The sequence below is a fragment of the Triticum dicoccoides genome, chromosome 4A (assembly GCF_002162155.2).
Source record: "Triticum dicoccoides isolate Atlit2015 ecotype Zavitan chromosome 4A, WEW_v2.0, whole genome shotgun sequence".
Classification (NCBI taxonomy): Eukaryota; Viridiplantae; Streptophyta; class Magnoliopsida; order Poales; family Poaceae; genus Triticum; species Triticum dicoccoides.
In genome coordinates this window covers 717,297,565-717,311,144 of record NC_041386.1, presented here as the reverse complement: position 1 = coordinate 717,311,144, position 13,580 = coordinate 717,297,565, and the positions used below count along the sequence as shown (strand labels likewise).

The following is a 13,580-nucleotide window of genomic DNA, read 5'->3' as shown; positions in this document are numbered from 1 at the left end:
ACCCGTTGAGCAGCAGCAGGTCAGGCGGCGGCCAGATCCGCCGCGTTGCTTCCGGATCCGCGCGCTCGTCACGCGCGCTCGACACCATGGAACTCATCAACAAGGTCTTCTCTCGCCCTCTTCTCTTCTCCTTACGATTCGATCTGGATGTTTCTCACACATGACCGATTTGTTTTTCTTCCTCACATAGGTCGTCGTCAAGCCCTCGATCTGGCTGCGACCTCCAGCCATCACGAGATCTGAAGGACTCACGCAACCCTCCTCGCCGCATCCTACTCGGCGGCCACCATGGTTCCACCGTGGTGCCCTTCGACTCGCCCCTCCCTCTGCTTCGCGTGCCAGTCCCTTCCTCTTCCTCCGCCGCCTCCGCCGAGACCCCCGTCCTCGCCTTCCGTGACGCCGCGAGCTGGCGAGCCGCCTGGGAGGCCGCCGAGGCCAGCCTCTTCTCCCAGTGCGAGGTAACCCGTTCCCTCTCATCTCATATCCATCCTAATCTATGTCTGTTTCGCATGCCTGAATCATCGCATGACTAGACGCCAATTGTTTGGACTTACTTGACGCTGGTTGTTTAGATCTGTAAGGTAGACGCTGATTGCTGATGGCAGTGCGATTCCTAGCACCGGTAGTATTTGTCCTCTTTTTGTTCTTGCAGCTGGCCGAGCCGCCTCGCGCTAGTCAATGCCAGGCAGCAAGTTTAGCAGCTACGTACATCAAACAGTGCAGACAAACCCCTGACTAGTGCCCAAGATTACTTACTATTCGGGGTTTTCGTAACATGGCATATATTCCGCGTGCGTGTTTTACTTCTGCGGTGTTGCTGCTATGCTAATTCTCAGTCGACCGAGATGTTCTTGGGTCTTAATTGATTTCTCGGAAGACCAGGAATGTTTACTTTTGCAGCTGGTCGAGCTGACTTGCTCTAGTACTGCTAGTCGGTAAATTTCTCAGCTGCGCATAGTGAAGAGAGCAAAAACCACTTCATGGCTCCTTAGCATTAGCTGTCTTGGTTGGTGATGCTCTATAGTTGATCTGGATCGAACTGAAACATGTATAGTTAAGGAATTCTAACCAATAATCGCACAATCTAGAATAGATGAAGTATCAACAGTTGCGTATGGTCTACACAGCTGGTTCCAGTCTTGCTTTTGAATTTTGTATCAGCAGCTGCGTATGGTCTACACAGCTGGTTCCAGTCTTGCTTTTGAATAGATGAAGTATTTTATTTATATCACTAGAAATCCTTTTTTGTCCAAGTAATTAGTGCTTTGGTGGCAGATTAAATAAATAAATAATACTTTTAAGCATTTAAGTGTTGATACTCACTAGTTTTAACCCGCTCGGAATGTGGCAGACATTGTTACATCTGTCTGTCTACAGGCGTCGTTTTAGTACTACCTAATTAAGTCATCTACTGTCATGTGCCTGCGCAATGTTTCCTCCTTATATCACCTTTAATCCAAGGCAAAATCTGGACCAACGAGTACCTATTGCACTAATGGGTGATTAGTACGCTGACAGAGATATTTGGAAATAGGAATTCTAAAGCGCATACTATTCAGAGCAGAACGGTAATTTCCTTAATGAAGTAGGTGACTGTAATTTGTATAATAACCACGCAGGCTACTTTAATTAATGTTTCCACTTTTCTTTGATTAAATGGTTTAGTTTTGATTAATAACTCATTGGATTTTAAATATGGTAGTAAGAAGTTGCAACAGCGCTATGTGGCGTTTGCACAAATTCCTTGATTTTCTAGCATAGCAGGTGCTGGGACTTGTCAAACAAGAGCTTAGTTTCCATAGAAGTATACTCAGTTATATGAGATATTTGGTTGGCATAGTAAACCAAACCATGTTACTGATAATTTTTTTGTTCCTTCTCAGGACTGCTCCCGTGTGGTGGCCTCCTTCAGACTTGGCACTTAGCAGCAGAATCTAATTAATTATACTGATTTTTTTGTTCTTCCAGAATCTTGGCACTTTGCTTGTCTATGGATCATCTTCCACTTGAGAGCTGGCAGGAGGTCATTATTCCGTTGCTGCCTCATCACTTACCTCCAGTTATGAATTTGTGCGATAAATGCTTCTGAATTCCAATGACAAGTGCTACTGAAAATTTTCTATTCTTGTTTCTTTAATACGCATGTTCATGAATAATCGCTTCAGTTATTTGTTCTTCTGAAAACTTCAGTATGCAAGTACCTATTCCTGGTACAGCAAGTACCAGTTCTTGAGCATTTGCACAGTTTTCATTATTTATTCTTCTGAAAATTTGCTCTAGTGTGAATCATAGTAGTATGCACTAGCAGCAATCTGTCAATGTTTGATTCAAGCTTACTCTCGTTATAATGTATTGTGTAGTTGTTGTTTCAAACTGTTTTGCTACAAGTACCATAATTTGCATTGAAGATATTGTATTCTGTTGCTGTATCATTGTTTAATAAAACCACAGCATGATGCTCACATGATATATGCACATGTTTCTGTGTTGTTTCTTTCCAGCATGATGCTCTCATTATAATGTATTCTGTTGCTGTTTTGCTACAAGGTGTGTGTTGATTTGATAACAGGAGTTTCCTTGTCCTGGTCCTACATTGCATTTTGACTCCTATGTTTCTGTGCGCGTGTGTTTAATTGATGTTGTTTCAACTTTGAACCGCTTCTGCATATGGCCTATACTGCAATTGAGATTTAAATTTGTGGTTGTTCCTCTTTTACAGATGCTCAAGTGTGAAGTGTGAAGCAAGTGTGAAGCTGTGAAGTGTGAAGCCATCAAGTTCTACTTAGTGAAGAGTAGCATATTGTAGCATATATGTTTTGTAAAGATTGTAATAGATTTATTTAGTGGTATATTTGATGAAATTTATGTGTTCTTTTTGATTATGTATGTGATCTAAAAACTTGTGAAATGGAAACTTGACCAACGGGTCCACTTATGAAAATAATCTGTCAAATTTGTACATTTCTGATATGTGGGACCAATTTGAGAGATGATCATGACAAGTGGGACCCATCTGACTAGTGGGACCAGCTTGAATATATAATGGCTGAAAATAGAAAAGCAATAAATAATAAAAGGCCACGGGCCAACAATAAAAAAGGCTACAACGTTGGGCTTGGCCCATGAAGCGGACCAGAATAACAAGGAAAAAAAATAAAAGGCTGAATTAATGGGCTCGGCCCATGTAAAACACCTAATCGGACTGGGCTGAATCTTGTGCCACATCAGCTTGCCACGCTGGATGCCTACGTGGCCTGGGGAGGCTGCTAGTGACCAAAACACCACAGTAGACGTATTTTGGTCATAAACGTCTACGACCTTCTCACAGAGAAGGTCGCTATAGTCAGTTTGCGACCGTCAGCTTTGACCTTCTGTTTTTGGTCACAAAAAGGTCACAAATGAAAAACCATGACTTTTCAGTGACCAATAGTGGTGGTCACAAGTTGACATATTTCTTGTAGTGAGTTGGAGAATTGGGCAATCTTCATCAGCACCGACAAGAGAAGCTAGCCATTATCTTTCATGAACCCAGAAAGGTGGGGAAGGAGGAGCAACTGTGTGTACTACTATTCCCATGATTCCGAACACTGGGCTGCATTTGAGTTGGGGAAGCCTGCCTCCAGCCGAAACAACTTTGTTTTCATAAGCTCTCGCAATTTAGTGCAACCTATGTGGGTTGTCCCTAGCCTGTTTTCCCAGTCTCCGTGATGGTTGATGATGTTAACGCATTCTTGTTTTAGGCATCGGCTATTACTGCTGGCTGGAGCAACTGAGCAACTTCCGCTGTAAGAGTGTAAGAATGTTCTGAAACTTTGATTGGAATACTTATCTAATTATGTTGACACCGGAAGAGTCAAGGTGTTGGTTATGAACGAAAGTTCAATGCCAATGGAGTTGAGTGGGAAGAAGATCAATACCCTAAGACGAAGTTTGTTCCCCAACAAGAGAAGTATAATCCTACTTCTTTCCAAGGGACACAAGCTCAAGATTATCTTCCATCACAAAACCACAAGCAAAAAGGCAAGGGCGAGCTTCAAGAGGAGATTGATGCATTTGAAGAAGCTCCCAAGGCCTTGGTCAAGTGGGTTCCCAAGACTACATCAAGCTCTACTTCATCAAGTTCCACTACTACCCCAAAGATTCCCATCAATATGATGTGGGTCCCAAAGAAGAAGGACTAGAGAGTTCTTGAGGGTGACTCCGCCAATATACTTCACTCATATCATTTTGGCAAGGACAAGTGCAATCAACTTCCACATCTTGCACTAGTTCAAGGAATCACAAACCCTCTTGTTGGTAAGACAAGGGACAATGTAACCTAATGCTTTCATGGACATCATCTTGTGTGTGCATCACTCTATGTCTATGGATATCCTTGTTTGTTCCTTGTGGGACTAACCCATGTAGGTATTGAAAGTGAAACTCACTCCAATGGATAGCTCCAAATGATGTACAACAACATTGAGCATCCACATCTTCAACACCTACATGAAGTCATCATCGACAAAACCCAAGGTTAGTTCATCCCTCTTAGGGGGGATCTCACATCTAGGGGGAGCTTTACTCTAAAGAATTGAGCTAAAGCAACTCTAATGCTGTGAACACAACAATGCTTTATGTAAAAGTGGTAACCCCACTCGTGCTTAAATGATGAGTATGACCTATGATCAAATGTTCTCATTTGACTCCTAAGTCAATATGCTCATATATAGATGACCTAGTCATCGCCACTTGTTTGATAGATGCTAGAATTGGTTGTGCATGCTTTGCCACATATTTCATTTGCCATTTTATTGTGTGAGCATGTTGGTTGCATATTTAACTCATTCAAGGACATCCACTTGTTGTTTTTATTGTTTGGATCTTTCTCTTTTGCCAAGTGAATTGACAAGAATGCCTAAGAACCTTCTCTAGCTATCTATGCGTTTCTCATCTCAAACTCTATTCATGCTACATCACAAAGTTTGATCAAGTCAGATTCGAACCACTCTGTGTGAGGAGCACTAGGAGTCCCCGATTCGTCATAGACTTAAACTTCCAAAACATCTTTGTGCATTTCGATCTGACCAAGAAATCCATTTCGGTCAAACCAAGTTCACTAAGTTGATCTAGGTTTTCATCTCGGTGCAACCGATTTGAACACTTCGGTCACACCGAGTTGCAGCAACTGCTTGCGATTCTGCAATCTCGGTGCCACCGAGTTGTTCCACTCGGTCACACCGACAGGGTCGGGATATATATACCCACGGGTGAGATTTTGGAAATTACTTCAAAACTTCTCAGCCCGTGCGTGTCCTCCTCTGCCCCCTCGGGTCTCCGGATCGTCTCCTCGCCGCCAACGACCTGCCGCCGTTGGACTCTGCCACCGTCGACGGATTCTGCTCTGACGTCGCCGCCGTAGCAAACACTCGCCGCTCTAGGGTATGTGTTCGACCCCTTGTGCTGTCTTTTTCACTCCGATTCCGAGCACAAGGACAATGCCAAGCTTCTTGCCACGAATGAGATTAATCTATCCAGCCAGATCTTCCTTAGGTCTATATTGATTCGAAATTTTTTAGGGTTAGCTCTCCGCATAACTCATCTCGGACCGACCGAAATGTAGAAATCGGTCTCACTGATTTGGCTTAGGCCATTGCACTTGTGATTTTCGGTCTGACCGAAACGTGCAAATTGGTGTGACCGAGTTTAGGATTCTGTGAAACCCTAGCAATCTCGGTGCCACCAAACTATGACTCGGCTCAACCAAGTTCACTAGTTTAGGTTCCAAGTGTTGCTTCGGTATCACCGAGTTTGTCAATTCGGTAGCTCCGAGATGACTTCTGTAGAGAACTAAAACTAATCTTTTTTACTCAATTTGTTTTGAAAAACCTCTGTACTTTGTGATGCTCAACTACTCTACCTCATCTACAACCTATTCACAGGGTCTGCTGACAGTTTGCCTGCAAGATGTCTGACCAGAGTGACAGCCAGAATAGGTCTGAACAGCAAGGACAGTTGAGTGAGGGCACTAGTCCCTCCAGCAGCTATGATGAGGGCAGCAGGAGCACACCTTGTAACTTGCCCAAGGCAGCTACTAGAACAAGGAAGAAGAGAACTTCTGATTTGGAGGATGAAGACTATGTTGCAGCTGAGGATGAGGCCACTTCCAAGAAGAAGGTGGTCAAGAAAGAATTTGGCCCTGCTGCTTCAACTAGGCCAGGCATGAACAAGAAAGCACCTGCCAAGAGAGTTCCTATGTCAAAGGCCAGAGCCTCCACTCATGAAACATCCAAGCCAAGGAAGGTTGCCACAGGTGAAACTATGAAGTTCACCATTGAATCTGAAGAAGAGGCAGATGGTGAGGACAAGAAGAAGAAGAGGGAAAGAACAACAACAACAGCTAAAGTTCTTGGAAAGTCCACAATGGTGAGATCAGATGATGAAGAGGAAGAGGATGCTGCTCCAGCACCTAAGGCACAGAAGCTCATGGGAGATGCTATAAAGTCAGGGGCTGCTGCTAAGCCCAAAACTGCTCCCAAAGTTGTTGCTCCAGTTCCCAAGACTGCACCCAAGAGGAGTACCAGGAACATACCTGCTGAGGAGAAGAACAAGGCCCCAGCGCCTGAAGCTGAAGAAGAGAAAGCTGAAGCCCAAGTGCTAAGGAAGCTAAAGCCCAAGATCCCAGATCATAATGATGCACATCCTGTAGCAGAGGATATGAGGATCGGGAAGGATGCAGGACTGAGACAGTGGAGAAAGGCTGACCCATATGCTATCAGGAGGAGAAATGTTGTGGATTACAGGTTCCACACAAAGGAACAACAAGATTTCTATGAGACAATCCTGTTTGACAAGAAGCCCATAGAGTGTGACATGAGATGGGTGGACTGGACCTACATAAGAGAGAATGAAGAGCACTTCCCAGGTGTCTACATCAATGAAACTATCAACATCCACAATACAAAATCATTATCATTAGATGCATCATGAAATTAATTTTCATACTGTATCACTTTAGTCTTGTAGATGTTGATATTTTTAATATTTTTTTGTTAAACTACCAAATTTGACTTCAGAGAAATCTTATATGCGGAGAAAAACAAACGGAGGTAGTATGTAAGAGGTCATGGATGTAGTGTAGTATGCTATAAAATGTGTGTCGGTTTGTGCAGGTTACAAATTGCAGTGTTTTGTATGGAACTTATGAGGTTTTTCTTATTGAACCACACAATACACACATGATCTTTTAATTTATATATTTTTTGCATGAACTTCAGGGTGCCCCAAATCAAGATAAGAGCACACACCCTTCAGGCCAGAAATCCACCGTGCCTTGATATTTTGTATTTTCTAAAGCAACATGTTTCTGTGCTTACAAGATACAACTAGCACCTCAGGAATCATATGTCCATTGTCATGTTTCTTAGTTAGCACCCATTCTTTTTCCTTTTTTTAATTAGCATCCACGTCATTCTTCTAATGTTTGTCTTTCAATTCATAGCCTCTCGCGGATCAAAAGCCGCGATCTGCAAAACTAAGAAAGGCATGTTGTGTTTGTGGCTCAGCCATGTCTAGACATCAAGGTTGGGCAGATCTACCAGATGTCCTGCTTCATTCCATTATTGCTCTGGCAGGCTCCTCCGACCTCCTTACCTTTGCTTGCACCTGCCGCTCTTGGCGTGAGGCCTTCTTATCATTTCCATCAAAGTCTGCCTCCTCGACGATATTTTCCGCCTGTGCTCCTGCAACGTGATGTCCCCGGGCGCTCTCCATGTTACCACCCCTTTGGTGATAAACGTCCATGTCAGGTCATTGATCCAGCCAGCCAACACTCGCGCCTTTGTTATCAGATTCCCCTAAATAACCTTTCTCGTTGCCCCTGGAGTCCTCTGGGTAGCTTTTGCTTCCTGGGTGCTTCTTATGGCCATCTCATCTTCTCCAGCAACAGATCATGTCTCGTTGTTGATGCGTTTAGATGTGTTAGTTTTTCACCACCGCAGTTTCCGGGTGACGAATCCACCGAGGTCTATTACGGTGCCCTCATGGCTCCTATAGCGTCACCCAACCCACATCTCCTTGTCGCCAACGGATCTCACAGCTACTTTTGGCGTGTTGGTAGTCAGTCTTGGTCGAGAGCTTGTCCTTGCGATGGAACGGTCAAGCAGATCGTCACCTTCCAAGGCCAGGTCTTTGGCATGGACTCTAATGGCATGCTCTTTGTTGTGCACTTGATGCCTTGGATTCGCGTACGGATGATTGGAGTCAGTTGGGGGGAAATCTCTATACGTCATCTTGCCAACCTATACCTGGTTGCGTGTGGCGATATGCTTCTCTTGGTTGGGTGTCGGGGGTCGTTTCCGGCAAGAGGGGATTCCTTCGAAGTCTTCCGCCTCGACCAGTCGACCGAACAAGCAAAGTGGGTGAAGGTGGAGGAGTTGGAGAATTGGGCAATCTTCACCAGCACTGACAAGAGAAGCCAGCCATTATCCTTCATGAACCCGGAAAGGTGGGGAGGGAGGAGCAACTGCGTGTACTACTATTCCCATGATTCAGAACATTGGGCTGCATTTGAGTTGGGAAAGCCTGCCTCCAGCCGAAACAGCTTTGTTTTCATAAGCTCTGGAAATGCAGTGCAACCTGTGTGGGTTGTCCCTAGCATGTTTTCCGAGTCTCTGTGATGGTTGATGATGTTAATGCATTCCTTGTTTTAGGCATCGGCTATTACTGATGGTTGGAGCAACCTCCGGTGTAAGAGTGTGTAAGAATGTTCTGAAACATCGATAGGGATAATTATGTAATTATGTTTGTCATTGCTCTGCTGGTATAACTGGAGCATGGCATTTTTTTGTACTCAATTTCTTGCCTGATGGTTCACAATTCATAGTAGTGTTGCGAGGCACTAATGTCTGTTTATCTTTGAGCCAGTTCTATGCTTTGCTGCTTGTTCCCAATTTTGTGCTTCAAATCCTGAACTGATTACTGGAACTGTCAATTTAAGTGTGCTACACATTGCTGATTTTGAATGTTTGATTTTTGGTGTTTCATTCATGTACTTTCCTTTCGAAAGTCCGAATCTTACTTTCCCTTCGAAAGTCTGAATCCTGATTTCTTCAAATTTTGCCAAATCTCAATGTTTTATCTCCAAAGAGTCTCGTCTGTTAATGAATTGTTTCTTATTGTAGGTCCTAGCATTACAGATTTTGCATGTAAAATATATAATTTTAGGTGTTTTCATTTTTATATATGTTTATTACAGAGAAAACGCTTCACTTGTTCCAACTTCTATTGGAATCTAGCATAAGGTCACTGAAAGTAAGTAAATACTACGAGTACATACTGATTATTGAAGTAAACTGAGATCCTGTGACATACTCCCGCCGTCTCATAATATAAGAAGCTTTTTGACACTACATTAGTGTCAAAAACGTTCTTATATTATGGGACAAAGGGAGTATTGTACATTACACTACACTAATGCTAAAAATGTTCTTATATTATAAGATGAAGGGACTACTATACATTGGCGAGAGCTGGGCAGGCCACCGCAGATCGATGATCCTGATGGTGTTCGTTGAAGGTGTTAATGCATATGGCTGCCATTTAGTTAATGGCGGAGCAACTTCCACTGTAAAAAAATTCCGAGGATGCTTTTGAATATAGAAGATCAATTTTTTTTTTTTTTTTGCAATTATCTTAGCGTTACTAGAGCTGTTATTTCCTACTTCTCTTTCTATGCCAAAATAGGTGTCTCAACTTTGTCCCAAAATAGGTGTCTCAACTTTGTATTAAATTTAGTATAAAGTTGTACTAAGGTTAAGACACTTATTTTGAGACGGAAAGAGTATTATTTATTTATTTTGAAGGGTGACCGCTAATTCTAAGTGTTTTTTTGGTGTTGCAGCAGTTTTGATTTTGATCCTTGCATTTGGTTTGAATGTGAATTGCCTCCTTCCATTACAATTTCTTTGAATTTTTTGCCCATTGTGAAGATGGTGTCTGCAGAGTCCTGCCTGTATTCATCAATTGCAGTGCTGAGTGCTCGACTAACAACATGAGGCTATCATCTTGTTTATTGATATCAAAGTGATTATGACTAGATCAGTAAGCGATCTCCTACTGATTAGCAGCAGTGAACTGAGAGCCTTCTATTACTACAGACTTGCAGAGATGCATCCATGGGATTTATTCCAGAGTGAAGTGCACTGTAGGTCCTTGAACTATTCCAGGGATGTCACGTAGGTCCTCGAACTATGAAAATCGTCATCTAGGTTCTCAAAGTGCAGTAAGTGTGTCATTTAGGTTCAAAATCTCCCTGACAGGCTCTAACTGGCCAGCTGGCAGATAACCAGTAACCGTAACAGTACGCGGCAAACAGTCCTGAATTCCTATGCGTGATGAACAGTACACGACAAAGAATAAATATAAAAAAATATCAAAAAACTGAGATCCTCTGTCATCGAAGAGACCCCGGCGCGTGAACAGTAAAAATGTCATTAGTTCAAAAAAAGTTCGCGAACGATGAATTTGGAAAAATATTTGTGACTTTAATAAAATGTTCGCGAACGATGAATTTGGAAAAAAATATTCACGACTTCAAAAAAATATTCGTGAGTTTAAAAAAAGTTCGCGAACGATGAATTTGGAAAAAATATTCACGACTTTAAAAAAATGTTCGCGAACGATGAATTTGGGAAAAATATTCGCGAGTTTAAAAAATTTTGCGAACGATGAATTTGGAAAAAATATTCATGACTTTAAAAATATGTTCACGGACGATGAATTTGAAAAAAATATTCGTGACTTTAATAAAATGTTCACGAACGATGAATTCGGAAAAAATATTTGCAACTTTAATAAAAAGTTCACTAACATTTTTTAAAGTCAGGAATTTTTGTGGTTCGCGAACTTTTTTTTCCATACCCACGAATAATATTTGTGGTTCGCGAACGTATTTTCAAATTTATTGTTTGTGAACCTTTTTAAAGTCGCGAATATTTTTCCCATATTCGCGAACATTTTTTTGAATTAATGAACATTTTTACTATTCACGCACCAGGGGTATCTTTGATGCCAAAGATTTTCAGATTTTTTTTTTCATATTTTTTGTTTTTCGCACTGTTCACCGTGCCAGCTGGCCATTTAGAGGGGGTTAGTGAGATTTTGGACCTGAATGACACACTTACTGTACTTCGAGGATCTAAATGACGATTTTCATAGTTCGAGAACCTATATGATACCCTTGAAATAGTTTAAGGACCTACAGTACACTTCACTCTTTATTCTAGCTACTAATCATACCATGGTGTCTGGCAGTGACACTAGCTAGCTTACTGAAACTACTACAGGCCTCTGATTGATGGAGGCATGGAGCTACTTGCAGCTGCTAGTTGTTGTTGCTGCCGTCGTTGGCATCGGTGAGGCCCATGGCGGGCCTTTCCACGTCCTCCATCTCCTCCTCCCGGACGAACACCGCCTGGTCCAGCACCGACGCCGGCCCGCCCACGCCTCCGTACAGGTGCGGTGGGGCGGGATGCGCGCCCCCGCAGTGGGCGTCAGCGTCGGCATCGGCGGGGACGAAGACGCCCGTGTCCTGGTCGGGCACCCACGATGCGTCCTCGCCGCCGTCCAGCGCGCCGCCGACTGTCTCGTCGCTATCTGGCAGCACCGTGGCCGTGGCGACGTGCTCCTCCTCGCCCTGGAGCACCTCGATGTTCTTGCGATTCAGCGCGGCCTCCACCTGCGCCCCCGTCATCGCCGCCGCCGGGCCATGGACGTCCCCGCGCTCCTCCTCACGCTGCGCGTTGGCCAAGGAGTAGTTCATGCTGGCCCCGCTCCTGAAACACACAGGATCGATGCTGCCATGAATGAGGGGTGGCGGCAAAAAAAGAAGGTGGCAACGCAGAGCAAGCAGCATGATAAAGCTGGTTACCTGGAGGAGGCAAGAAGAGGCGTCGGCCTGGTCAGGCTCTGGCTGGCCGCCCGGCGGCCGGCGGCGGTCAGTGCTCGTGCAGCCATGGCCGAAACAGCAGAGCAGCTTCAGATCGATGGAGCTCCCTCCCCTCCTTGTGTGAGCTCAATAGAGAGAGAGGGGACAAAGCAGAGCAGGAGGAGTACGAGTGCGAGCTTATCCGCTCTGTGCTGTGGTCTGAGCCTGAGATCGAGGTCTTCTTCTTACCCCTGCGCCTCGGTGAGCGGTGGCCTATTTATTTACTGCCATCGATGCGGCAATGCCAGTGCGGGACGCGTAGCGGCGACACGCGGCGCGGCGCCATTGACGAGACATGACAGAGCAGAGCAGAGGGTCGGCGATGGATGCGGTGCAAGGAAAGGAAAAGAAGGGAGAGGAGACACGCACGCACGCCTCACCTGCCACCACCCGCCCTTTTCCTCGGACAAAGACACACTCAAAATATCCGCTTTTATTCTAGCATCGATGCTAGAACAAAATCTCCTAATATCATTATCTAAATAATATGTTCCCTGAGAGAAACGTATAATACTCCCTCCGGTACTTTTTACTCTGCACATTGGTTTTGCCGAAAGTCAAACTTTACTAAGTTTGATCAAATTTATATTAAAAATTATTAGCATCTATAATATTTAATAAATATAATATAAAAATATATTCCAAGATGAATCTAATGATATTGGTGTTGTTATGTGAATGTCTATAATTTTTTATATAAACTTGGTCAAAGTTGGATGAGATTGACTTCAGACAAACCTAATATGCAGAGTAAAAAGGACCGGAGGGAGTATAATCTGTTTGAATTTTATTGATATATTTTCATATACTATTCATGAGAATTATATCTCGAGAACAATATCAATATACTTTTCAGAAGTTTATCCATTCTTTGATCGCAAGAAATATTTGTACATGCCTATCAACCAAATTTTCGTACTCTGTACATATCACAAACATGTGACATTTTGGACATGCCTTCGATCAAAATTTTATCCTCAGCTATGAATTACATTTCAATTATTTTCTTTTCAGAATTTGAATATCACAAATGCATATTTGTCTTGAAAATATTTCTAGAATCTTAATATTCTCTTGGGTTTTGTAGACATATTAAGTTAGTGGTCAGATTTATATTTCAAGCTCAGTTTTCAACTCTTCTATTCCTTGTTTAGAAGTCTGTGAGAGCCTCTTTACCGTTATTTCTTGACCTTCAGGCAGGTCACCCTGCACAGTGGTGAAAAAGGATAATTCAACGCTTTTTTGGAAATAGTATTTTTCTTGAACGCTTTTGGCATTAGAACTAACTAAATACCAACATCTTATAAAGAAGCACAAGTCATCTAACAAATGGATATCAATCAATTGAAAAAAAATCATATTGTGGGACCTATATCTCGTAAACTACACCGAACCTCCCTCGCCAAGCCTTTTGTGTTCAGAAAAATCATCTGTAGCATCTTTTAGTGTTGATAGATCAAGGAGAAGAGACTCAATATTGCGAGCGTCATCCGAGCTTGTTGATTCTGTTGGAAGAGAAAACAGTAAGGGTTACAATAGAAGTTACTCCCTCCGTGAGTATTATAAGAGCACTAGCGGAGCTAGAGCAGAATCCAAGGGGGGGGCCAACAAGAAC

General features: G+C 43.2%; 1 protein-coding gene across 1 annotated transcript; it reads right to left on the bottom strand.

Moving 5' to 3' along the window:
• Positions 1-11,203: 11,203 nt before the first annotated feature.
• Positions 11,204-12,140, bottom strand: LOC119289869. Its single transcript, XM_037569060.1, has 2 exons — positions 11,909-12,140; positions 11,204-11,813 (listed from the first exon to the last, which is right to left on the bottom strand). Exons 1-2 carry the CDS (start codon positions 11,992-11,994, stop codon positions 11,363-11,365), a joined length of 537 nt encoding a protein of 178 aa, XP_037424957.1. The 5' UTR covers positions 11,995-12,140; the 3' UTR covers positions 11,204-11,362.
• Positions 12,141-13,580: the final 1,440 nt, after the last annotated feature.